Source organism: Carettochelys insculpta, chromosome 6 (assembly GCF_033958435.1).
Source record: "Carettochelys insculpta isolate YL-2023 chromosome 6, ASM3395843v1, whole genome shotgun sequence".
In the NCBI taxonomy this organism is placed as follows: Eukaryota; Metazoa; Chordata; order Testudines; family Carettochelyidae; genus Carettochelys; species Carettochelys insculpta.
This window is the reverse complement of record NC_134142.1, coordinates 11441999-11467324: the sequence shown is the minus strand read 5'-3', so window position 1 is coordinate 11467324 and position 25326 is coordinate 11441999. Positions and strand designations below refer to the sequence as shown.

Below are 25326 nucleotides of genomic sequence, written 5' to 3'. Positions count from 1 at the left end.
TGAAGTGTTGTATTGTTACAGACTCAAATTTGCTATACAAACTTGTCAAAATAGGCATGGAGGTTATTGTACTCTAGTTTTCCAGGCAGAGAAAACAAACAACAACTGAAGTAAAACTTTAACCAGTTGATTTGTACATAATAGGAAGTCTAAACAGAAATACGGGTAAGTAATGACAACTGGAGAAAAGAACATGCAAATGCCTACTGCAAAGTTTCAAAGCAAATCTTAGAGAAAAGGAAAAACCCTGAACAATTCAGATCATCCTTACACACCACCGCAATGCACCGTTCCAGCCAGAGGATTCACGTTCTAAAATCTCTCACAAAAGAGAGAAAGGCATGCACATATTTTCTGAAACAATTGCTTAAGTTAAAACCAGACTTACGAGTGTTTCAAATGTTTTCAACTGAAAAAATGGGCTTTTCCTAAAACAAACAGAACTGAATTCTTCAAGAGGGATTAAGTGTGGAATTGACTAATCATGTTAATGCAACTGATCAGTTTCCAAAAATCAGTTGATGAATGTACTTTTTTTAAAATACGTTTTCCCTGCTGCTGAACCACATCTTGAAGTCTGTCTGCAAAGTGCTTGGGTTCACATTGGCAAGAAATAGTTCCATCCAAAAATGTAATATGAATGACCTTATTTCTCCTGCATTTTACAATGCAATGACATCATATGTCTTCACTATAATATCTGGGATGACCTATGTATTTCTTAATGCCACCAACGACTTGATTCCAACCCATGCAAAAAATCCATGTGGGTGAAACAGTAGAGTGGATGAAGCAGAGTCATGAATCACAGATTTACTGATGTTCACCATAGCCACATCACTAGATCAGACAAGTTTGCAGGAAGACAAAAAGCAAAGCTGCCAGGTAAGCCCTGTGTTATATTAGGAAACAAGATAATTTGGCATTGGAAACCATCGACAGAACACTACGTCTTTTTTTCATTTTTGATCTTACTCATTTTTAAACAAGTTTTTACTGAAATGTTTATTTTGTTCACAACAAAAAAGCCGAGGCTCGCTAAGACACACTTTCAGAGTAGTAACAGAGAGATGGCCGTGCTTGTCTGTATACTATGAAAACAAAAAAGCAGTCCAGTAGCACTTTAAAGACTAACAAAATTTATTAAGTGGTGAGCTTTCGTGGGACAGACCCACTTCTTCAGATCATAGCCACACCAGAACAGACTCAATATTTAAGGCACAGAGAACCAAACCTAGTAATCAAGGTGGACAGCAAAGGGGCCACCTTTCCCTCAGGCATCACTTGCACAGGGGATTTAAATGAAGGCATGTGCTGTGCGGGCTCCTGAATCCAAATACAAACTTAAATTAAAAATACAAAAAAAAAAAAACTCAATAAGGTTTCAGGTGTAGAGGTGGTGGTAGGCGTTGCCCATCTTATTCATTTGTTTGCAAGGTTCTCAATGTTTAGCAGCTCCTTCACACATCCAGTCTGTCCATTTTCATGATTCACCCTTACATATCCTTTGGCATATTTAAGAGCATTCAGAGGCTTTATCAAGAGAGACCACATTGTGAGGAGGTTGTTCAGATGTGAGTATTGTTTTCCCTTCTCTTTCAATCTCAGCAACTCAACTTTAACCTGATCTGAATTGCATGACAAAAATTAGGCCCTGCAATTCCAACTACAGAATCACAGGGCTGGAAGGGACCTCAGGAGGTCATCTAGTCCAGCCCCCTGCTTCAAGCAGGATCAACCCCCACTAAGTCACCCCAGCCAGGACCTTGTCCATCCGGGATTAAAAACCTCGAGCGATGGAGAATACACCACGTCTCTAGGCAACGCGTTCCAATGCTTCACCACCCTCCTGGTGAAGTAGTTTTTCCTAATATCTAACCTACACTCTCCCTCTTCAACTTCAGACCATTACTCCTTGTTCTGCCATCTGACACCACTGAGAACAGTTTCTCACCCTCCTCTTTAGAGCTCCCCTTCAGGAAGCTGAAGGCTGCTATTAAATCACCCCTAAGTCTTCTCTTCTGTAAACTAAACAAGCCCAAATCCCTCAGCCTCTCCTCACAGGTCTTGTGCTTCAGACCCTTAATCATTTTTGTTGCCCTCCCCTGAACCTGCTCCAGGAAATCCACATCCTTTTTATACTAGTGTTGTTTTAAATCATTTGACATTTAATGACACCAGCTAGACTGGATGCCAACTTTAAAAGTCTCTAGCCACCCTGACTTGCCCTTAATACGGAGCTTTCAAAGTGGTAAACCTTCCACGCCCACGTTCACAGGAGGTGGTGGGGGGCATCTGAAATTTGGAAATAGGTCACTATTTTGAGACCAGCATGCAGTAATTCTTTTACCTCAAATATAAATCTTGTCCCAAGATTGCAGGATGCTTTATTGGAAAGTGATTAGAAATTAAAAAAAAAAAAAAATCTGCTCACAACATTGCAAAGTCCCATTTTGTGCAGAAAACACTTCACTTGTACACACACCTCAGGCTACCTCCAGGTAGGAGCTTTGCTCTAAGACTGGTGCTCAGATTAGGATCGTCATGCAGATCCCAAGTCCAACAGACTTCTAGAGGGTACTGACAATGATGTCTTCATTTGATATCATGATCACTGCAGACGCTTTCGCTGCATGTTTGCTCATGTAATGATGTGCCAAGAGCTTGTCCTTTAAATGTTCCCAGAATTCCCTAGAAACATGACTCATTCATTTGAGAGTCCAGGCTTTTGAGCTGTTTTGCATTTGTGACAAGCGTCAGGATAAGCAAGACGCACAATCCTCCCCCAACCTCTCTGAGTGGGTGCTGCCGAGACCCAGATGACTTAAAGCAAGCCAGAAACTCATCAGGACTTTTTTTGTTCTGATCTAAGCTTGTAAACACCGTCCTTAAGGCTGAAGCCCAGGCTGGTAAATTTCCAAAACACACACGTTGGGCAGTGCAAACCAGAGAAAGGCTTTTGTGCTATAATGCATGACCCTGACCTTTTTCAGGCTGTGCTGGGCCATCACATTTTTCGTATACGCATAAAAGCACTGTGAGACACGGAAACAGTTATTTTTTGTTTAACATGAAGAGGGAGAAAGTCTGTATCTAACACCATTTCTGTTGAAATAAAAATTTGGTTTACAATATAACGCCTTAGTACCTACAATTATGGATTAGTCGATTCAAACTCAATTGACCGCAGTAGTTCTTAAAGACTATGAAGAGGTTTCATGGGTGCACATCAACTCCCTTCAGATATTTGCCTAGTTTTACAACAAGCTATATAAAAAGCACTAGCAAAGTCAGCACAAACTAAAATTTCATCAAACGTCAATGGCTTGTTCATATTGTTCTATACACAGAAACGTAAGTACAGGTTGAACCTCTTTAGTCCGGCATTCTCAGGACCTGACTGGTTCTGAACAACAGAATTTTCCAGACCACAGGAAGACAATATTGTCTAGCTCATTACCAACACTTCCACTGCTCTGTGGACTCTTAGAAGACATTTAGGGGTAAATTACAGCAAAAGAACAGCACAGAAAACTGAGAGCCAGGACTGGTGGCTGCAAACAAACTTTTTCAAGAAAGACGTGGGGAAGTTGGAAAGGGTCAATAAAAGAGTAGCAAGAATGATCAAAGGTTTAAAGAACATGACCTATGAAGATAGGCTGAAAGCACTGGGCTTGTTTAGTTTGGAAAAAAGAAGATTAAGGGGGGGGACATGATAGCAGTTTTTCAGGTATCTAAAAGGGTGTCATAAGACGGAGGGAGAAAACTTGTTCTTCTTGGCCTCTGAGGATAGAACACGAAGCAACGGGCTTAAACTGCAGCAAGGGAGGTTTAGGTTGGACATTGACCATCCTGAGAGTTAGGAACTTTTTCCCAAACACTGAAATTTCCTAGGGAGGTTGTGGAATCTCCATCTCTGGAGATGTTTAAGAGCAGGTTAGATAAATGTCTATCAGGGTCGGTCTAGACAGTACTTGGTCCTGCCATGAGGACAGGGGGCTGGACTCGATGGCCTCTCAAGGTCCCTTCCAGTCCTAGCAGCCTATGATTCTCTGATTTATGTGACCACGGAAAACTTGGCCACACCCATAAATAAGTGGTTGTTTGGCTGACTAAAATCATGCCGGATTGCAGATGTTGCTGGAGGAGTGTGTGCTGGACGAGAGAGGTTCAACCTGTACTATATTTGTATTCCAATTGATTTTATAATAATTGATTATATAATTATATATACAAATCAGAAAGGAAGCAGATGTACAGTAATAGCGTCGCCCCAATTCTGTATTTTGACATCTGATTTTGTAAGCAAGTCACTAAAGTGAGGTGATATGCGAGGTACGCAGGACAAATGACACTCTTGAAAGGGGCACAGCAGATTCAGAACCACTGACTTAATAACTTACTGCGATTTTAGATATGGCGACATAACCCAACCTCCATCACTGGGCCAATGAAAACTCACACAGTATCATTATACTTCATGTACTGTATAGATGGTTGCAAATGATGAATATGAACTTTTCTGCCACATAAAACATAACTCCCTGTTGTCATAATAGCTTCCATGGAAGTGGGTTGTTTCAAGCAGGTAGGTGTTTATGCTGCACACACGAGTATTTAATGGTAACGCAGATGCCCAAAATGTAATTCAGTTTCAGGAAAGACTCTCCTTCTGTTGGAATTCAGGCTCCCCACTTATTTTTAAGCAGTGAATCTACATAACGTAAGCACACACCTGCCTGCCCGCTTATCAATTGCTTCCTTAAAATTTTACACTGCATTGAACCCAGAGAGATTTCGCTTTGTTTTGTTTTAAGGTAAAGCAAGACTTTTTTTTGTCCCTCCCTGCAGAAAAGTTACTTTCAAGTCAGTGAAATTTCTTGGCCCATGATTAAAAGTCTTTGCCAATTAGGACTCAACAACTTCCATTCATTTTTCCCAGTTCAAGATGAGCAGGAGCCTAATAAGGCTGTGATAAAAGGGCAAAAGGCACCGAGAGCCAAAAGGGGATTAATGAGCTCCTCCATTTATTTGTCTTCCTAACAGCTGAACTGTTACAACTATTGACACTCTTCAAAAGGTTCCGCTCTGAACCCTCCCCAGGCTCGGCAGGCTCCAATGGACATCTTCAAACCCGGAGAATGGAGGGGCAAGAGCTTCCCCTGTGTGATGCCAAAACCAACAAAGCCCCACGGATCAGGTAATGAAACTTCAGCTTTTCCCCCTTTGAGATTTATTTACTGGCAGCTGACAAGGGGCCAAGGCAGCTCGAATTGTGTAGTCAAGGCCCTGTCAAGCCTTCAGAGGCACCCTTGTCTTGAAGCACCTTCATGACTGGCATTTCACTCAAAAGCCCTCGGCACTGGTCCTTCACAGCTTATGACATCACAAAGGACACTCCAGACAGATGCCTACATGGCATCCTGCAGCATTTTAAAAGAGAATTAGGGGTTTTAATTATGGTCGTGGTCTGAAAAGGAACCATGCAAGCTCCACAGGAGACCTTTGATCAGACCCTTTCGCTAGCACAATGCCACGGAACTGTGACTATTCCTAGTAAGGGGCCTTTTCTTGCTGAATGACTCACCAGTGATCTTTGAATGCAGACAAGCTTCTAGCCCTCCCTCTTCATTAGTGAGCATTTCTATACAGAGGCCTATATAGTGCTTGGAGTCTAGGAGCTATACAATTGGGGGGAAAAGAATCCCTACGGATTCTGGCCCCTTCTTAGGAAGTGCTGAAGGACTCTGAGTGACTTTATTCATTAAAACAGGTTGCTATTAATTAACTGTCATAATAAAATAAAGAACTATTATTTGAATTTCTTAGTGTGCTCCCTTTAGTAATATGTATAAAAGATGCTTGTAACAGAAATGAATTTATAAGAGAAACCCTCAGAAGTCTCCTTTTCTTACATTTAGGCAGCAGGAGTCTGACTCATTATTAGGACCAGTTCTGCAAGAGAACAAGCAGAGGTAAAACACACATACGAACGTAATTAGGAAAATGCAAAATCCTGTTTATTTGGCAACCGATTCATGCAACTGAGACTAACGAAGACTAAATCAGCTTTGCTTGTTTGATAAACTGAAGGGTGTCACCTAGGAGGAACCGATAAAATTAAACTTCTGCCAGCATCTCTCAGCACTGCCATTCAGCACGAAGGCTTGGCAACATTCACAGAACAATCCCTTTGGATAAAAGTAGCAGCAGACCTAATCCAAATGGCTTCACTAAACAGAATCTTGAAACTTCTGCCGCTTCCAAAGTTTTACCTTCATGATATCCGTGATTTATAACCGTAGATACACTATTTCTATCTACCTACATATGCACAGGCATCTCTGTATGCGTAAATCTGTCTCTGTCCTGGGTAAGAGACACTACAAGAAAATTCCCTTTCCACCCCTTTAATTAGCTGTTCACTAGCCCTATGTTTCCAACAATTTTCCAGACAAGAAATTATTTTTCTGTGGAAGAATTCTCTGATTTGTACTGCTACTTACTAAAATATATAATCACCCCATATTCACTTCATCAGATTACAGTTTAAATGCCTTTGTGGGTTTCTTCTTTCTCTCATTTAAGTATTAGAATCCACAAGGACTTCAAATTATTTCAGGACTATACAGCTAGGAGAGGGCATCTAATCCAGATAGAAATTACCCAGCTATATTTGATCAGCTACTCCCCAGATGTGAAGTGGATCTTTCTCACAAAAGCTCATCACCTAATAAATAATATTTTTAGTTTTTAAGGTGCTACAGAACTCCTTTTTTTTTTGTTTTATATTTGCGTGCATGGATTGTGAATAATATAGGGAACAAAAGCGTTTTTTAAAAAAACCCATTCCTAATGTCACCCACTGTGCTGAAGGACTGATGAGAAGGGAGAAGAATACTTATTTTGAAAGGCTGGTACATAGGAACGTATGACATACTGTAGTTTTATATGAACACTTTACACGGTAATTGACAAAAGGGAAGTTATTTAAAGGATATGGCCAGCCAGAAATCTAGTCAATTACAAATCACTGAATTAAAGCACACCTGATGACTTATCCACATAAGAAGTCCACTCACAGGAAGCTGGGGTGTAAATCAACATCACACTTTGCCATCATGCACTCAGTGTCTGCCATACGCTAAAAGCTCCTTCCCATTTCTAAGTGAGGTGGATCAAAGCAGAACAAAAGGAACAAACACAGACCACACGAAACTTGTAGCGAGTGGCCACAGGGTCCACATGGACACACAGCACATGCACTTGGCACATTTTGCACACAACCTGCTCATGTGTAAGGTTTAGTGTTTTCAAGCTTTGAATCACGCTGCAATTTTGGTGGTTTTATAACCACGCCCCCCTCTTTCAGTGTATGCACATCCCTCACAACAAACACTGAGGGTATGGCTACACAGCAAAGTTATTCCAGAATAGCTTATTCTGGAGTTACTATTCCAGAATAATGCATCTACACTACAAGAAAGCACTGGAATAAGCCAACTATTCCAAAATAGTGTGTCTACACACAATAGAGCCTATGGCTTATTTCAAAATAGGCTCTATTCCCTGTCTACACAGTCCCTATTTCAAAATAGGAGCTATTCCTTGTACAATGAGGTTTGCCTAATTTGAAATAAGGTGTATGCTATTTTAAAATACTATTGAAATAGTGGTTGCATTGGATGGATGCTTGCAAAGTTATTTCAAAATAGCAGATGTTATTTCAAAATAACTTTGCTGTACAGACCTGTCCTGATAGGCTGATGATTCAAAATATGCTGCCCTATGTACACAGTAACCAACATGAAAGGAAAGAGGAAAATATTTTTCATCAATATCATAACCTGTAACAACCAGAGAGCAGAAATTTGCAGATATAAGCAGGATTTTTAAGTACTCAGTGTCCATTTAAGCCTTTATGGAATGGATTTAAGTGATGACATTTTAAAACAGAAGAATATTCATAAGGAATATCAAATATATTTGAGATGGTAAATAGAAACATGCATACACTATGTATGCAGGTACCACTTAGGTAGCAGTGTTAGTCTGTAGCTTCGAGAACAACAAGAAGTCTTGTGGCACCTGATAGACTAACAGATATTTTGGAGCACAAGCTTTCGTGGGCAAAGACCTGCTTCATCAGATGCATGAGTGAGGGGGGTATGGAATGCAGCGATATATATGCAGGGATGGAATTCATACAGTAAATTGCGGAGCCTTGTGGTAAATTTATGGCACACCTTTGATCACTTCTCCTGCACTCTGCTCTCTATACAATCTCCACTTACTCTAATGTTCCAAAATGCCAAGAGAGCTTTGCTCAGCTGTAATTAAAAAAACAAAAAAAAATCCTACTGCATATCCATTTTCCAGAAAATCACCTCCACCAAGATTCCACCTTGGGCCAGTGACAACTTCTCTAAAAGTATCTCATGGGCCTGCAGGACTAGACACAGGGACTTTACACTGGGAAGATAAAATTCCTGCCTTGCCAATGGAGGACAAGCATTTAGTTTGAGTCCTCGATGGACCAAAGTAAAAGGATTAAAAATCAGTGACAAAATATAAAACAGCTATTTTAGGTCATTTTTTTAAGATAATTTTATTGGTCTGTTGAGCCTGACACAGATTCACAGTAACCAACTTGCTTGACTCTACAAGAAAGAAAAACAGTTCAGCTAAAATGCTCTAAAATATTCCTAAAACATTCAACATCTAGGACATCTCACAGGATGTGTGAGTGTCATGAGATTTAAAGGTGTTACACACCCACACACACACTCTCTCTCTAATGGCAGTGTGTAATACTGCACACCAAGACATACAAAATTATTTTACACAGCTAGAACTTGACAAAGAAAAGAACCTTTAGTGGGAAATCAACTTGATATATTTATGAAGTAATTATACATATCAAATCAACTCAGTGGACGTATTTGCATGCACAGTATTTTGGACTTTCCCCACAGTTATTTTTTTGAACACAGTGCTTCATTTGGTAACAATTTTTTTTCCTACACAAATCAACGTGAAATGCACGCTGGCTACCAGAACTCTTCATCTGGCGACCTCAAAAGAAAGGAGAGTGCTACATTTTCATCCAGGAGACCACGTGACTTCCTTCTGCTCTCACTTCTGTCACCGTTCCAGAACATTAGCATGCTAATGACCAATTCAGTTTTACCTTCCGACTTCAGAACTTTAACACTTCAGAAAGAGGGTCCACAAATGGGTTCTATCCAGCTAGCCACTTCACATCTGTTTCACTTTTCTTAGCCCCTGCAGCTCTCTATTCAGATGTTTTACAGCCTGCAGAATATCTGCTCGTTGTGGATCATCCTCTGCCTTCTCTGTATAGAGGAGGAAATGTTTAACAGTTTCAGACAACAACACTTCAGGGTCCACATCGGCCTTATGGAGACGCAGCATCCTTTCACAAGCTATCGCGTAGTTCTTATGCCAGTTGACTGGATGGTTTTTATGCGAATGGATGATTTCCTTGTATGACTAAAACAATGTATAAAACACACACAATTGTCCTCTTTAGTGGCTTTTTCAAAACTGCATAGAGTTAAGAAAACAGATAACAGAACCATTGTTTTGAGGGCCAAAATCTAGACTTTTTTTTTTATTTTAGAATCTTACAAATCGGAGTGACACCACCCCATTTTGTGACATAATCCACTTCCTTGAGAGAGCTCTTCCACCATGGAAAACAGATTTAACTATAGGCATGGAAAGACATTCAATAGTTCGGAGATTCAGGATATCTCAAACAGGGCTTAAGCATCCACTGACTTCAATGAGGCCGTTCACATGCTCAAAAGTTAGGCACATACTTAAGAATCTGCCTGAGATGGGATGACAAACTCTAAAATGTTGCACAACAGAGAACAATTTAAAGAAAGCTATTGTTTTTTTGTTTGTTGGGTTAAGACAAGCCTCATCTCTAATAAGCAGATCGTTAGTTAATGCCTTTACCAGGAAGATACTACCAATGAGCCGCTGTTGAGGTCCCAGATATTATTTCTAGTGGTGTGATGTGCAGCACAAATTTTAGAATCTGGAAAAAGATGACTGAGAGGGGTCATAACTTGAAAACTCTAACAGTTGTTACAAGGAGAGAGAAAAAATGTTCTCCTTAACTCCTGAAGGTAGAACAAGAAGCAAGGGGCTTAAATTGCTGCAGGGGAGGTTTAGGCTGAGCATTAGGAAAATCTTCCTAACTGTCAGGGTGGTTAAACACTGGATGAATTGCCTAGGGAGGTTGTGCAATCTCCATCACTGGAGATTTCTAAGAGCAGGTCAGACAAACACGTATCCGGGATGGTCTAGATCAGCGTTTCCCAACTTTATTTGCCCACAGAACCCTTTAAAACTCAAAAGAATTTACAGAACCCCTAAAAACAATCTTTGGCTTAACCCTTCTCAGCCCCAACCCCACCGCCCCCATCCCCAGGCTTAATCCCTCTCAGCCCCAAACCAGCCACCAGGACTAACCCATCCACCCAAAGAGGCCCCAGCCTAACCCCACCTGAACAAACTCTGCGCCTGAGTTAACGCCTGCCATTACCTCACCCAACATGGCCGACAAACCTACCTTAGTCACCGCTGCTCCTCCAACTCTAGTACCGAGGGCCCGATTTCATTGGCCGCCCTATGGCAACGTGAGCAACAGTCACAGCCAATGAAAGGTGAGGATGATTCAGAAACTACAGGACACATCTAGCTCCCATAAAGGATAGCCATTGGCTCCCCTTGTCCTGCCCCCACTGCGCACAGGCCAGTTATTTTGCAAGTGAGGGGCTCTCCGCAGCTCCCTGCCTTGCTGCTGCTGAAATAATGGAACTAAATTCAGCTGGTTTAACAGCCAGATCCCTCCCACTGCCCTGCAGTTACATTTAAATTCAATTAAATTATTTCTACTGTTTCAGCAGCAGCAAGGCAGGGAGCCACAGAGGAGTCAGTGATGGCAGCATCTGGAGCCACATATGACTCCTTAGAACTACCAACCCCTGATCATTTCCTCATGGAACCCTTATATTCATTTTGCAGAACTCTGGGGTTCCATGGAACACCATTTGGGAAACACTGGTCTAGATGAGTATCAGAGGTACCCGTGTTAGCCTGTATCTTCAAGAACAACAAGAAGTCCTGTGGCACTTTATAGACTAACAGATATTTTGGAGCATGAGCTTTCATGGACAAAGACCTGCTTCATCAGATGCAAGATCCATCCAATGAGGTGGGTCTTTGCCCATAGAAGCTTATGCTCCAAAATATCTACTGGTCTAGATGATACTTGGTCCTGCCAGAAGTGCAGGGGACTGGACTTGATGACCTCTAGAGGTCTTTTTGAATTCATTTCTTCTAATTTTCTATTCGCTGGCTTGGGGATGTGGCACAGCTCTGGAAAGCAATGAGGCCTAGTGTACACCCTGCGCTATTAGCATAGGTTGGGAGGATATAATTCTAGACAACAAGGTGCCAGCTAGGTAAATTTTAAGTATCACCTTAACTTATGAACTGAATGACCATCCAGCCATATTTCTGCAAAGATTTGGGGCAGGCTGTTAAAGGGAGATATGGGAAAGGGTGTATTTCCTAAACAGTCCCATTTTAATTTGCTATGGACTTGGACTGGATGGATAAGAACATGTTCTGTGGCATCTTACAGATGAACAGATTCATTGGAGCATCAGAGTTCGTGGGCAAAGACCCACTTCATTAGATCTGGCGAAGTGGGCCTTTGCCCACAAAAACTTATGTTCCAATAAATCTGTTAGTCTAAGGTGCCGCAGCACTTCTTATTGTTTTTGTGGATACAAACTAACACGGCTACCTCTCTGAGATATAAGAATACATTCTGCACTTACACCACCTTGTTATGTATCTGTGCCTTAGGCACTGCTCTGGTCTCAGAGCATTAAGAGGTACTTCACCGCCACAAAAAAAAAAAAAATTACCTACATCATATGCAAATGTATACAGTTGGGATTTTATATCTGCAGACACAGTAGCAGTTTCTGCAAGGTCAAAGATAAAGAAGGCTGTTTTCATCCTAGAAGAGAGAATAAACTTCACATTAACAATAGTGTCTCATGGAGGATGAATCCAGAAAAGCCCCTTATGACTGTGCATAAAAACTCATCTCTCCTCTCCTGGGAAGTTTACCATGGATTACATTTGACACAAATGTATTTTCTCATTCTCTTTCTCTAAACTAACCTCTCCGTGAAGACATCTGCAGAAAAATCCACCTTTCTGCAGGATCTAGTCAACAGAATTCACTCAGCTCTACTCAGTGCATCAAGCTGATGTTCAGTGCAGAAGATGCAGGAGTTTTCCACGCAGCCAAATCTTCCTCTAGACCTTTGTTTTTTCCCTGGGGAGGGGGAAATACATCCCTTCCTGGAAGCAACATGCACTACTGCAACACCCACTGTGACCTGCACTCCAGTCCAATGAATCTGAAGCCAATAGCCACGGATGCCAGGAAGAGAACCTCACCTGGCCTGCCACATTTCTTCATCTGCTACAGCGTCCCATGAAGTTGGATCAAACCTAAAACAATAAGTAAAAGTAAAATTCAACCAACTACAGCACTGGACTTCATCCATTGGACTCCATGCGCATCATCCCTGGCACGATCATCTTGCACTCCATGAGAAACCCTTTCCCCCCCCACAATGCCTCACGTTATACATCACCCAGGCAGAAGGAACATGGCCATGAAGTCTGGGGCACAGGCAACAAGGAATCCAGAATGAACTTGCTCTTGAATAGCCACAGAGAGGTAGTCGTGTTAGTCTGTATCTTCACAAAACAAAAAGCCAGTCCTGTAGCTAAAGACTAACAAAATAATGTATTAGGTGAGGAGCTTTCATGGGACAGACCCAATTCTTCAGATCGGGAAAACATGATTTTTCTCTCTCTCCCTCTCTAGATATAGTCTCCTGTGGCTCCTTTTCTACATGTCTCCCAGAGCCCTAGCTATCCTCAAAGCTGAGTCGCCTGAGTTAAGCACCATTCTCTGCTGTGTGTGTGATACGCTGGGAGTTTTAAAATCATGTTCTTTGTGCTTTTGGCTGCTGTGAACAGCAAAAAGAGACCACTTCTAAGATCTGAGCCCAGGGACCACCAAACTGGCCTATGCCTCATATTTTTAATGTGAAGGGCATGAAATAGTAATATAAACATCTTTCTTTGAAGCAGAAACTACTGAGATCGCAATCTTACGCTTTAATGAAAATCAGTCATTTTGTTATTAAAATGGGGATTAAAATTTGTGATTCAGCAAAACACTTAAATTTTTATTCTTATTCAGCAAGGCACAATAAACCTGTGCTTAATTGCCACTGTCTTCACTGGGATTTAAGCATGGGATTAAGTCAGTGGTGTACGACTGGCAGCCCTTCAGGGTTCTGTGTGTGGCCTGCGAGACATTTTGTTTACCGCTGACCATGTGCAGAGTTGCCAGACTCCACTGGTTTCCGTGACACAGACTTAACACAGGGACATATGAACTGAGGTGCGTACTGATCGCACACAACGTTGTGAGAGCTGGGTACTCCCTCTGCACTGGAGCAAAGTGCCGTTACAGTTCAGTCGGCATACCCCGCAAAATTTGTAGGTACGCAGGAGCAGTTAGCAGAACTACCCAATCCTGGGAGATCATCTTGGTTACAAAAATCTTATGGCCCACTGAGATGAAGGAAGGCCATTCATATGGCCCACTCACTAGCCTATTGTCCTTCGCTGTTGTAAGTGGCCCACTGAACAGAGAAGAAGGACTTCATAACACGTTCTTGAGTGCTCCACTGAATAAGGTCCCTTGTGCTCCTGAAGACAAGGGACCATAACGCTAACTACAAGCAGGAAAGGTGTGGAAAGGCTCTTTATCGGAGCCCCTTCCCTCTCCAGCTGTGTTGCAATCCCTCAAATGACACTTACGAGGCTAACAAATCTAGAGTTGTGAAGTACCTCACCAGTGCTACAGACCCATTCCCAAGCCTCTCTCATATAGACACCATTAATCCTGGTAAGTGGGGCCATACCATGCTGAACAAACACAAAGATGGTACTTCTAGGCCAATTCGCACACGTGACCTCATCACTTTCTAAGCCTCGCTCTCTGAAGATGAACAAGAAGTCCTGTGGCACTTTATAGACTAATAGATATTTTGGAGCATAAGCTTTCGAAGGCAAAGACCTACTTCGTCAGATGCATGAGGGAGCAGAGGTCTCAGAGGTGTATTTAAAAGAGGGGGTCCCAGTAAAAGGGAGGGCCAGAGCTGACAAGGTCTATTCAGTCAGGGTGGAAATGGCCCATTTTGCAAATCTGACTCCATCAACCAAGGATTAAACAGAGACTGGGAGTGGCTGGCCCCTTACAAAAGCAGTTTCTCTGCAAGGGAAGTTCACACCTCCACATTAGAATCTGACAATGGGCCACATCCCCCCTGACTAGTCTGACTTGTTTTTTCTCCTCTCTTGATGCATACTACTGATAATGGGCCATTTCCACCCTGACTGAATAGACCTGGTCAACTCTGGCCCTCCCTTTTACTGGGACCCCTCTCTTTAAATACACCTCTGAGAACCCTGCCCCTCCCCCATGCATCTGACGAAGCAGGTCTTTGCCCACAAAAGCTTATGCTCCAAAATATCTGTTAGTCTACAAGGTGCCACAGGACTTCTTGTTGTTCTTGAGGATACAGACTAACACCGCTACCTCTCTCATACTTCTCTGAAGGTGGACAGCTAAGTAATACACACTGCAGTCCAGAGCTCCCAACTGTTTCTGCTAGTAGCAGAAGACTAACCTGCAGCCTCTGTGGAGCCCTTGATTTAGGAGACCAAGAAATCAGAATGGAAACAGCAATGCTTCATACCTTCCATAGTCTTCGGTCCAGTTATAGATGTGTCTGGTAAGACCGATCCACTCTCCTGGGTTAAAAACAATTCCTGAAGGAACCAATTTGTCACAGGAACCCCATGGCCAAAGCGAATAGCTTTTTCTCCAAGTTGAGTCCCCTTCGTTAAGTCCTATGCAAGCAAAGGCTTCCCTGCTGTCAAAAACCAGAACGATGACATTATTTGTAAACCCTTTCAATGCGCTAGCTTTCACTGCGTCACTCCCCGCTGTCATGGAAAACAGCTCCTCTTGAGCATCGCCCAGTACAAAGCATGTACCTGGGGCAAGGGGCAGGCCAAGAAATGAGAGAAGAGCTGAACCCAGCATTCAAGGAACATGGGCTACTTGGGCCTCAGAAGAAGGGGTAATTGTTGTGACATCCGAGCAGATCACAGTGCCCCTGCCCGGTGGTCATTCGCCTCTGCAGTGGCCAAGAGGCTGGCAGTGGGTGGTTTTGCCCTGAGGCTTGTGTTGGCTGCAGTGATGACAAACAGCCCACAGACCTCCAGGGTGGGAGAATGGTCCTTGCCGGTGGCGGGCTGAGTGATCAGATGGGGAAAAAGAGTCTCCTTGACCATCCTGAAATGGGCAAGGCTTGACTAACAGGGGTGGGGGAGTAAGGAGAGTGGGGCCTGTACCCCTAGCGTGTGCTAGTCAAGGTGCCTCATTGTTCTGCTCCAGGCTGGGGCCAGCCAGGTGGACATTGGCACAGAGACACAGGTTGCAGTAGCTTTAGGACATCCACTCAATGTAACTATAGCTTGGCCTGTCCCCTCCTAATGTGTTGCTGGGGTCTCATGAAGGAGAGAGTCCTCCCAGTCCCTGAAGCACTGATGTGGGGCAGAAGGGAGCTCAACTCACATCATCCACAGAGGTTACGGCAAGGGTGCACTCAGAGATAGGGCTGCCCAGGCTACCCCTTTCTGCGCCCAAGTGTAAGCAATGACTCTGCCTTCTCCCCACACATCCACTTGTAGGTGTACTTGCCAGTGCCGTCTCAGCCGTCACCCCTCCTCCCAGTCCACTCAATCTATTAAGGCATTTCTAGCATCCCCACCACCGTGCACCAGCTAGAAAACCGAAGTCATCTCGCGATCCGAGTTCTATAGCTAAACCTGCCACTTTCAAAGGAGTTTATTGAACTCTGAAAACGCTCTCTCACACCCAAATAGTTCTTCCACAGATCCACCATGGGAAAATAACCACAGCAATATCTTGGGAAAGGCTTCGTGTCCCTGTCCGTTAATGCAGAACAGCAGTATTAGAACTTCGGGGCTATGGGATACCATTACATGACATGCTCCGACTTGCAGATGGAGCCTCTCTCAGGCTAGAGTTAGCACTCAGGAGCTCCCGGTCCCAGCTCCACGCCCAGACCAGAGTCCTCAAGAACAGCAGGTAGAAGACATGGTGGTTGCACACTCAGCACTCGACTACCCATCTGTCACTCGTGTCACGTTGTTAATTCACGACTACTATTGCTTAACCCTTGTACGCCACACGGAGCATAGGTCATCAAGTCTCCTCCACTTCCCTCTGTCTTGGGACAAAACTTCTAGCTGGCTCCAGGAGTACCCCAGTTGCACACTGTTATTGGCATAATGTAGCATGCAGCACATTAGGGTTTAAAAAAGAGCTTGATAAATTTTTGCAGGTTAGGTCCATAAATGGCTATTAGCCAGGGGTAAAGTATGGTGCCCTAGCCTTCAGAACAAGGGCAGGAGATGGATGGCAGGAGATAAATCACTTGATCATTGTCTTCTGTTCTCCTTCTCTGGGGCACCTGGCATTGGCCACCGTCGGCAGATGGGATGCTGGGCTGGATGGACCTTTGGTCTGACCCAGTATGGCCATTCTTATGTTCTTTGAACATTGAAAACGCTGCTGCATCACACATGCCAGGCAAGGCCACTTAGCTTTAGACGGGGAATTTCTACGGATTAATCTAATGTTCCATCTAGTAATACATCCCCAGAAAGGCCAATACCAGATGCTTCAGAATAAGGTAAGAAGACCCCGGCAGTTCACATGACCACCTGGGAACCATTACACCATGGAAGGGATACATTTCTTCCTGACCATACCTGACAATCATCTTAGGCTTTGAAGCCCTCCCCATGTTTCTCCTGGCTAGTCGAAATGCGGATGCTATCCTTATTCATGTGTCTTTGCTCTTAATGAGCTATTTTTGTAGGTGGTTTATTTATGGAATACACACACTCTGTATTACTAAAAAAGCCAGAGTCTCATGAAGAGGAAACGACATCAGCTTTCTTTCCACCTGTGGTGATTTCAAGTATGTAGCAGCTTTGCTTTTTAACTGAATTGTGACAAGATCTTATATGCGTTCTTTGTTAATCACCTTTTATTTTTTCCTCCTAAACAATGACGTTTATAACTGGACAGTGACATTTCAGCCTAGATATTTTAATTAAATCAGTGGGAAAGTCACTGTAGACAACTGGTCTTTTAGCACGTAAGAGCAGCTGCTATGTAAACATTTTCAGGAAAAAGCACAAAGGTTTTAGGAAAGCTATTACATGAAAGAAATGCTTACTTTTTATTTACTTTGAGAAAATGATGGAGATTAAAAGTGAGTGTTCCATCAGGTAATATTCCTTCCACAGGATTCCACTGCCTCCCAGGAAAAGAGATGCCTGGCAGATGCTTAGCCATCTTTGGTAAATACCACTTGTAAGTCATCATCTACCAAAAAGAGTTAAAAAAAAAAAAAAAAAAAAAAGCCCATCTTAACTTTAACACAAAATTCTCCACCCTTGTACACCAAAAAATACAAGTTTGTGTAAACCCACACACCTCCTGGGTGCGACACAGTGTCCCACTTGGTGGCACTGACGCCTCTGATGGAAAGAGCAGAGAGTCTGGTCTGTAGCCTCAGATAATAACCAGCTAGTTTTGGGCTCATGTGGTAGAGGCTCATGCACTAAGCTCCAGAGATCCTGGGTTCCATGCCACTTGGCAGCGGTACGTTTACACAGATTAAAAAACCAACAACTGTTTAGGCATGAGAGGCTAAAATAATCTCCCTGCAAGAGTAACATCATCCACCGAATCGAGCTGATGCAAAGTGGCTATGGCTTGGTTAAGCGTTAGGCGGTGTGTTTTGGTTCTGTAGGAAAATCTAAAAGCCTTGCAATACTGATCATTTAGCACGTTCAAGGTTTCAGGGCTCATTTGGGACAAAGGGAAGTAAGCAATCTCCTTTTCCGTGTTCAATCATTCTTTCCTGCTTCTTAGGCTACAAGGGAAGTGAAATAAACCCTGCAAACACAGCACAGATATAAGTGTAAAAGGGCTTGTTAAGGCTTCATGCAAACTGTACAACCAGAGCATGGGAAATCTCGCCCACAAGACTGCCATGGACACAGGAAGCAGGGAAAGAGCTACCACATTGTACAGAATCCCAAACCCCATCTCTGGGGCACTGTGGTCAGCATCTTGCTTAGGGTGGGAGCCAGCACTGTGCTCCCTTCTTGCAAGGGCTTCTGGAGACAGGTGACAGTTACTCCCCACTTTAACTTTTTCCAGGTGCCTTTCTGCACCCCATGTAAGTCTCTCTCTTCATTGGGTCCAAGAGTCAGCCATGGGGTGCAGACTTCCTGTGCCCTCTTATCAGCAACATGGACAACTGGAGGTGGAGGGGGGACAGGCTGCCAAGTAATCGATAGTCAGATGTCACTTACAGCAAAGTCCAGTAACTCCTCAAACAGAACAAATATTGGCTGTAAGTGACATTTGACTATTTTCAATTATCAATCACTTGGCAGCCTATCCCCCCTCCACCTCCAGTTGTCCATGCTGCTGATAAGAGGGCACAGGAAGTCAAGTGATCAGAATCCTGGTCCCTGCCTCTGCCTGAGGCACCCCTGGCTGAGCTCTCCCTCTTCTTCTCCTTAAGGGAGCTCTCCTCCTGGGAAATCGGCATGTGGAATCAAAGAAGGGGCCAGAGGAGACTGGCAAAAGAGGTCTGCAGTAAGAGAGATGATCTCACGCCAGGAGGGGACAAAGTTTGGAGAAAGGAGGAAGCAATATCTGCTAACAAACGATGAAGCTTCCTATATGATTCCTTCCAGTTCTGCATAGTGCATTTCAAGAAAGATGTGGAGAAGCTGGAGAAGGTCCAGAGAAGAGAAACGAGAATGATGAAAGGTCTCTAGAACATGAGCCATGAAGGACGACTGAAAGAACCGGGCTTGTTTAAGTTTAGAAAAGAGGAGACCAAGAAGGGACATAATAGCGGTTTACAAGTACCTAAAAGAGGGTTACAAGGAACAGAGAAAAAAATTGTTCTCTTTGGCCTCTGAGGATAGGACAAGAAACAATGGGCTCAAATTGCAGCAAGGGAGATTTAGGTTGGACATTATGAAAAGCTTCCTGTCAGGGTGGGTAAACACTAAAATAAATTGCCTAGGGAGGCTGCAGAATCTCCATCAGGGAAGAAGTTTAAGAGCAGGTCAGACAGACATCTATCAGGGATGGTCAGATGGTGCTTGGTCTTGCAGTGAGGGGAGGGGACTGGACTCAGTGACCTCCCAGGGTCCCTGCCAGTTCTCGTGTCCTATGACTCTGTGGCAGCAGTGCTCCATTGCAGGTACTGTGCCAGAATCCCTCTGGGAAAGGATGAATTGCCATGGCTGCTTTCAAGGCTCTGCATCCGAAATCACTTCACTGAGCACTTCCCCTGCTTCTTCAGAACAGCCCCAGCTCAGGCACAAAAGCAAGCAACGGACAGTTGTGGATCAGGGCTACTTTCTTCGGGGCATTTTCTGTCATTCCTCTACAAGCTGCACAAACCCTGATCTGTATATGAAAGTTACTTGCAGCTAGACCCAAGGGCAGACCTCCCACAGGACAGCTAGTTATCTTTAGAAAATGTATCTTTTTAATTAAATTAAAGTCACAGGGCTAGCCATGTGGAAACCCTACAGAGCCACTGCATAAACTCACACACTGATACTGGTATCTTCATAGGGATAGAGGAAAAAATCACTTTTCTTTTACATTTACAAATTTGCCGTATTCTTCACTTCTCCGCTGCACCCACTGGCTCTTGCGGTACCATCTTGTTGGCGCACACGTTCTCTGAGCCAAAATCTCTAGTGATAAAGTGTAAGTGACATTATGTGCCAGCCTAGAGCAGGGCTGTAGGTGCATCTTTACAGCAATGAAAATGGGCATCTATTTTTAAGTCTAATCCTGGCTAGTCGCTTTAGGTCACAGAGCTTGGAAGCGTCAAACAGACCCTGAGCTAAAGAAGACCCTTTGTAAAACAACATTACAACCCAGAAAAAAAAGGAAACATAAGGAAAAAGTGAAAAGCTGAACCTGCCTTTGTTTTCTATGGTGAAGTTTTGGATTGCCCCCTGCATAATTTACGTACCTCTTGATCCACTAATGTAACATCAGGCCTCACTCCCTCACAATAATGAAGGTAACGAAGAGAATTCCCTGGTAAGTCTCCTCTCAGCAAGATGATTGCATCAGGTGGCATGGAGGACAGGAGGTTCCTTCCAAATTTATCAACAACGTAATTGCTGCTTTGGTCACAAATGCTTAACAGAAGAGATCAAAACAGAAAAACCTTTGAGGAGACACTGATGGGGCTTTTATAACAATTTTATCTAATAGGCTGTCTAACTATCCAACAGCATTTTTCACCCACAGATCTCAAAGCCTTTTATGAATATCACAGTCCTCATTTTACAGACGGGAAAATGAGGCACAGGAGTTTAAAGGACTTGTCTCAGATTACACGGCAGACCACAGGCAGAAACATAAGCCTGTTCCAAAGTAATTGTAAATAAATACACTGTAGCCTCTGATTCTTACGAGGCCTTATATCCCAAACAAACGTGTATTAGTTTTAATTGAAAGTGCCAGTACAATGAAGTGAGTGAAAGTTTTTAACTGAACACTATTTTTTCTAGCTTTATGAAATACTTTACTGTATTGAGAACCTCACCATGGGACTATAAAGTCAGACAGAGAGGAGCAGATTTACTCCAGCTGAGGGTATGGCTGGTTAAAAAAAGAAACACACACATGAACAAGCAGCTCCAACACAAAACCGCTACGGCTTCTAAACTGCATACACCCCACACAGTCAAGGTGCTGGCCCTGGGACAGGCTGCTGAATGACTCTAGAGTGTAGACCAATATGCCTCACAGGTCAGCAGAAACCTGAGGAGCATCCTGTGAGTGAGGAACTCAAATTCTACACTTCCCTGTTTCTCATTCGTGCAACCTTTCTCCTTCAGGTGCAACCATCAGAAATGAGTTCACATCCAAGATGGGGGAATCTTTGGCTTGACCATGGAACTCTTAACTCCCAGAGAGGCAGGGAATGTACATGGAAACCAGAGTAGAGCAGTGGAAGGTGTACAAGGCCTGTGGGGCCAATAACTCTGATATAAAATGCAGATATACTGCGCTGTTGGTATGAAAATTTAATTCACCACTGTGTTTTTTGTCTTTCACTCAAGGAGGCCTCAGCGCTCTGGCCAAGAGTGGAGCCTCTGGCCCCAGAGGTGGACTAAGGGCAGGCCATGGAGCAGATTATATTCCAGATGGCTCCAGCAGTCAGGTTGTACACAAGAAGCAGGGAGTTGCTTTCTTGCCATAAAAGGAGATCAAAGCATAGGATAGTGGGGCAGCAAAAAGGGATGGAAAGGGCGATACCAAAAGGGGTGAGGGTGAACAGCCTCGCATGGATGAGAGATGGCCTCTATAAAACCTGATTATTGAAATCACCTGAGGACACTTGGGTTGGTGGCTCCAGGGATTCTGGTGGTGGGGGAAGGGCCTGCAGGACAGACCAGTGCTTCTATAGGATAAGCGAGACACAAGACAGCCCTTGGATTTCAAAATGACTTTCAGAGGCTGTCACCAGGGCTCTGGACAGCACCATTTCCAACCCATTTCTGGACGTGGCCTTTGAAGCTGCAGCCTTCCTTCCCCAAAGCCAGCAGAGAAAACTGCCCTAAGGTACTTGCACACACCCTCTGTCCATTCAAGGAATTAACCCAACCCCTCTGCTCCACTGCCAAAAATCGGCCGTTTAAACATTTTATGAGCAGCTCACAGATTTAAGGATGGCTAGGGCCATGACAAATCTTACACCGTGGAACAAGCACCCAAAGCCCCATCGAGAAGCAGCTTTAGGGTATTTGTTACCTGTAATTGGTATAAATTTGGCTAGCAACAAGAGCAGCAGCAGAAAGCCACTCCAAGCAGTACAGCAAAGGGTTGTTCTCAAGCACTCTATTTCCAACAGAAATGAGAGAGGCCAGTCCTAGCCCCGCTAGAACAGCAACCACTGCATTGCTCTGCATCCAAAATCGTTCCACCTAAGGCACAAAACACAGAGAGAACAGGTCTGGCTGTTAGACATGTTGTTATTTCACTTTCCAAGCTCCCAAGACAGGATTGTCTCTGCTTGGACATACAGAAATTAAGGAAGAACATGAAACTTTTTTTTTTTTTTTTTTTTTAAATAAGTCGTTTCTGATACACGTTTCTAGACAACAACCCTGTTCATATTTCACACAGTTTATAAGTACACTAATTATTTGTATTTCTTACTGAATATCGAGGGCTGCAACCTCTGAAGAAGTAAGGATAGATAAAAGTAGCACTCTGAACAGGATAGGTGCTTCTTTTTAAAACTAGAACACTATGAATCTCTGATCTTTCAAGGTCCCTTCCAGTCCTAGCATTCTATGAAACTTACCACACCCATAAAAAGTGGTTTTGTAATATTCAAATTTGCTCTCCAAGCAAAGAATAATGAATAAATGCAGAACATTGCAGTAAATAACCATATCAGTGATGATTTCTCCTGCTTAGCCCTAAAAGAAACACAAAACATTTCACTAAAAAGGATTAAAGGAGGCAGAAAAATAACATTTATCTTAAATAAACAACATATGAGTATTTAAGACAATGAATTGATTTTTTTTTTTTTTTTTTATTTTTTTTTTTTACTACTAATGAGACAAGTTTTCCCTTTTCAAAATGCATATCTAATGGAAGGATTCCAGAGCTACACTTTAAAGATTAAGTTGATTTTTACATCACTAGGCCGTCAAAAACAAGTAACGTTAACAAGTAATTGAGAAACAGCAAGAGAAGCAGCAGGTTTCCTGAAAGCGTGCACTGCGATTGGCACAGTGCAAAAAAAGTCTCTTAAGGCTATCGTTCAGTCACTAACCAAAGACAAAATTGAGCGTATTCACCCCGACTTACGGCACTGCTGCACATAAACACGCCACGATCGCAAGGGCTGGGACAGCATAGGAAAGATCTGCTTTCATGTGTGTTACCTGAAAACTATGGAGAAATCAATGTTCATTTCATTCCCCCAAGCCCCAATCTACACACCATGTCAACAAAAGTACAGTGTAAGCACAGTGCAATTTATCTCTGTTACTGTGACATACCTACAAAAAATTGGAATCGAGATGTTTTGTACATCAAGAAGTGGAATGGACGTCATTTTAGATGTTAAATCCAACAATCAAGGAGGAGGAGGGATAAAGAGAAGAGGAGAAACGCCATCTTCTCCTGCCCTTATTTTAGTCATTTCATTATATAGCGCAGTGCACAGCCATTTGTCCGGATGCTTCCCTAGAATGCATTTAAGCTCTCACACCACAATATCCTCACTAGAGCAAGGAGCGTCAGAACAAAGCTCTGTTCTTTACAGCTGGCTGACAGAAAACTTACGCTGGGCTAAAACTGCTGTTAACTCTCAACTAGCTGCCCATGTGTGTGACAACAATGACAGGTGAGTGGTGGAATCTTCACTTGGGCATAGTGCTGATGAATTCTTCTTACCTGCAGCCATCATGGATGTTATTTGAGCCATAAAGCTGAAGTAGCTGCCAAAGAATAGTTCTCTCATGAATGCAGTGGCTGGTGGGAAAAGTACCCCCTTTGCAGGGGTACGCCAATGCACAGCCTACTTAGGCTACGTCTCCACCAGGCTAAGAAAGTCGACCACTGACACACAATTCCAGCTATAGCAATTGCGTTGCTAAAATCGACGTATCCGCGCTCAGCTAACATGGCCGCCTATACAGGGCAATGTCGACCGTGACCCCGAGAGGTCAATTTTGCACATCTCTATGGGACGCCCGACATAGAACCCCAGAAGATCAACCCTGAGCAGGTTGATCTTCTGGAGCAGTGAACACCTGCCCTTACTTGGGCTACCTAAAGCAAACAAAATGTAGCCCTTCCTGCTCCAGAACAGCACTTTCTTGTTTACACAGCATACATTGTATCTGCTAGACAACAGGGGGAAAACAGGAGTGTCCCACTGAGTGGGCATCTACCCGTTTGGTATTTTTGTTTAATAGAGAATTAATGTCAGCAGGAGTCGTGGGCATTCATCCCAGGCTCAGGCTGGGACTGGACACACATACCAACGTGGACACATATCTAGACATGCCCCACACAAGCTATGAAGTCAGAGTTACAGGAACAGAACAATAGTCACAAAGCATATTGGAGGACCAGGGATGACCCTGAAACTTTGCGGTATGTTAAAGCATTTACTCACAGCAACATTTCTTTCATACTGGATCCCGTCTCTGATTTGGCCTAGACACAAAAGTGAGAAAAAACAGAGACTGTAAGATGTTAAATTGGGGTGCAGTCTGCTCTTTCGTTGTAGAGGTGTGAAGTGTTTAGAGCAACAGAGCTCCAAAGACAGCCTCAGGGCATGGCCATAATACAAACAGCAGCCACGAACTGGCCTTTATGAAGGCAAAGCTCTAGTGGCATCTATACTGAGACACAGTTTTCCAGCAGCTCACATTCTTTTTGACAGCCAGTTATAAATCGCACTGTACTTAAAATATGAAATGAGAACTTTCTTCGCTTCATATACTATAAAATTACTACTTCTTCCACCTTGTCAGTGACACAGTACAGTTTGGACCTCTCTAGTCTGGCACACACGGGACCGGACCAGTACAGGAAGAACATTTGCCAGAAAACAGGAGGTCAATAGTTTCTAGCACGTTACCAGTTCTTCCACTGCTTACTGGGCTCTGAGAAGAAGACATATAAGTCTAAATTACAGCTAAAAAACATCACAGAACGCTGAGATCCAGGCCTGGTGGCTGTAAACTAACTTTATGGGACTACAGGAAAGTTGGCCACACCCATGGTAAGTGGTTGGCCGGCTAACTAAAATCATGCCGGATTACAGATATTGACGGATCAGAGAGGTTCAACCTGAATGTACCTTGCAGAGTCTTCACTAACATGCATATGTATCCTGTCTGCTTTGCAACCGTTCTGACAATCTCTCATACATGAGTGTGGTCCCATGTCTTAAAACTCTTTGAAGCCATTCACAGACAGTAAAAGTATCA

At 43.3% G+C, this 25326-nt stretch overlaps 1 protein-coding gene across 6 annotated transcripts in view; it reads right to left on the bottom strand.

The window, feature by feature from the left end:
* Positions 1-8582: 8582 nt before the first annotated feature.
* The window catches only part of TMEM260 (transmembrane protein 260), a 54022-nt gene continuing 37278 nt past the window's right edge, over positions 8583-25326 (bottom strand). For 2 of the 6 annotated variants that reach the window (XM_074996244.1, XM_074996246.1), the window contains 10 exons: positions 24507-24547; positions 23189-23272; positions 22674-22791; positions 22118-22290; positions 20325-20496; positions 17481-17629; positions 14901-15077; positions 12517-12570; positions 11977-12067; positions 8583-9513 (listed from right to left, as the gene is read on the bottom strand). In XM_074996244.1, coding sequence (XP_074852345.1) covers positions 9259-9513; positions 11977-12067; positions 12517-12570; positions 14901-15077; positions 17481-17629; positions 20325-20496; positions 22118-22290; positions 22674-22791; positions 23189-23272; positions 24507-24547 — 1314 coding nt within the window. In that variant the 3' untranslated portion in view covers positions 8583-9258. The remainder of the gene's footprint in view (positions 9514-11976; positions 12068-12516; positions 12571-14900; positions 15078-17480; positions 17630-20324; positions 20497-22117; positions 22291-22673; positions 22792-23188; positions 23273-24506; positions 24548-25326) is intronic. The other 4 variants (XM_074996245.1, XM_074996249.1, XM_074996247.1 and 1 more) reach the window with 3 other exon arrangements.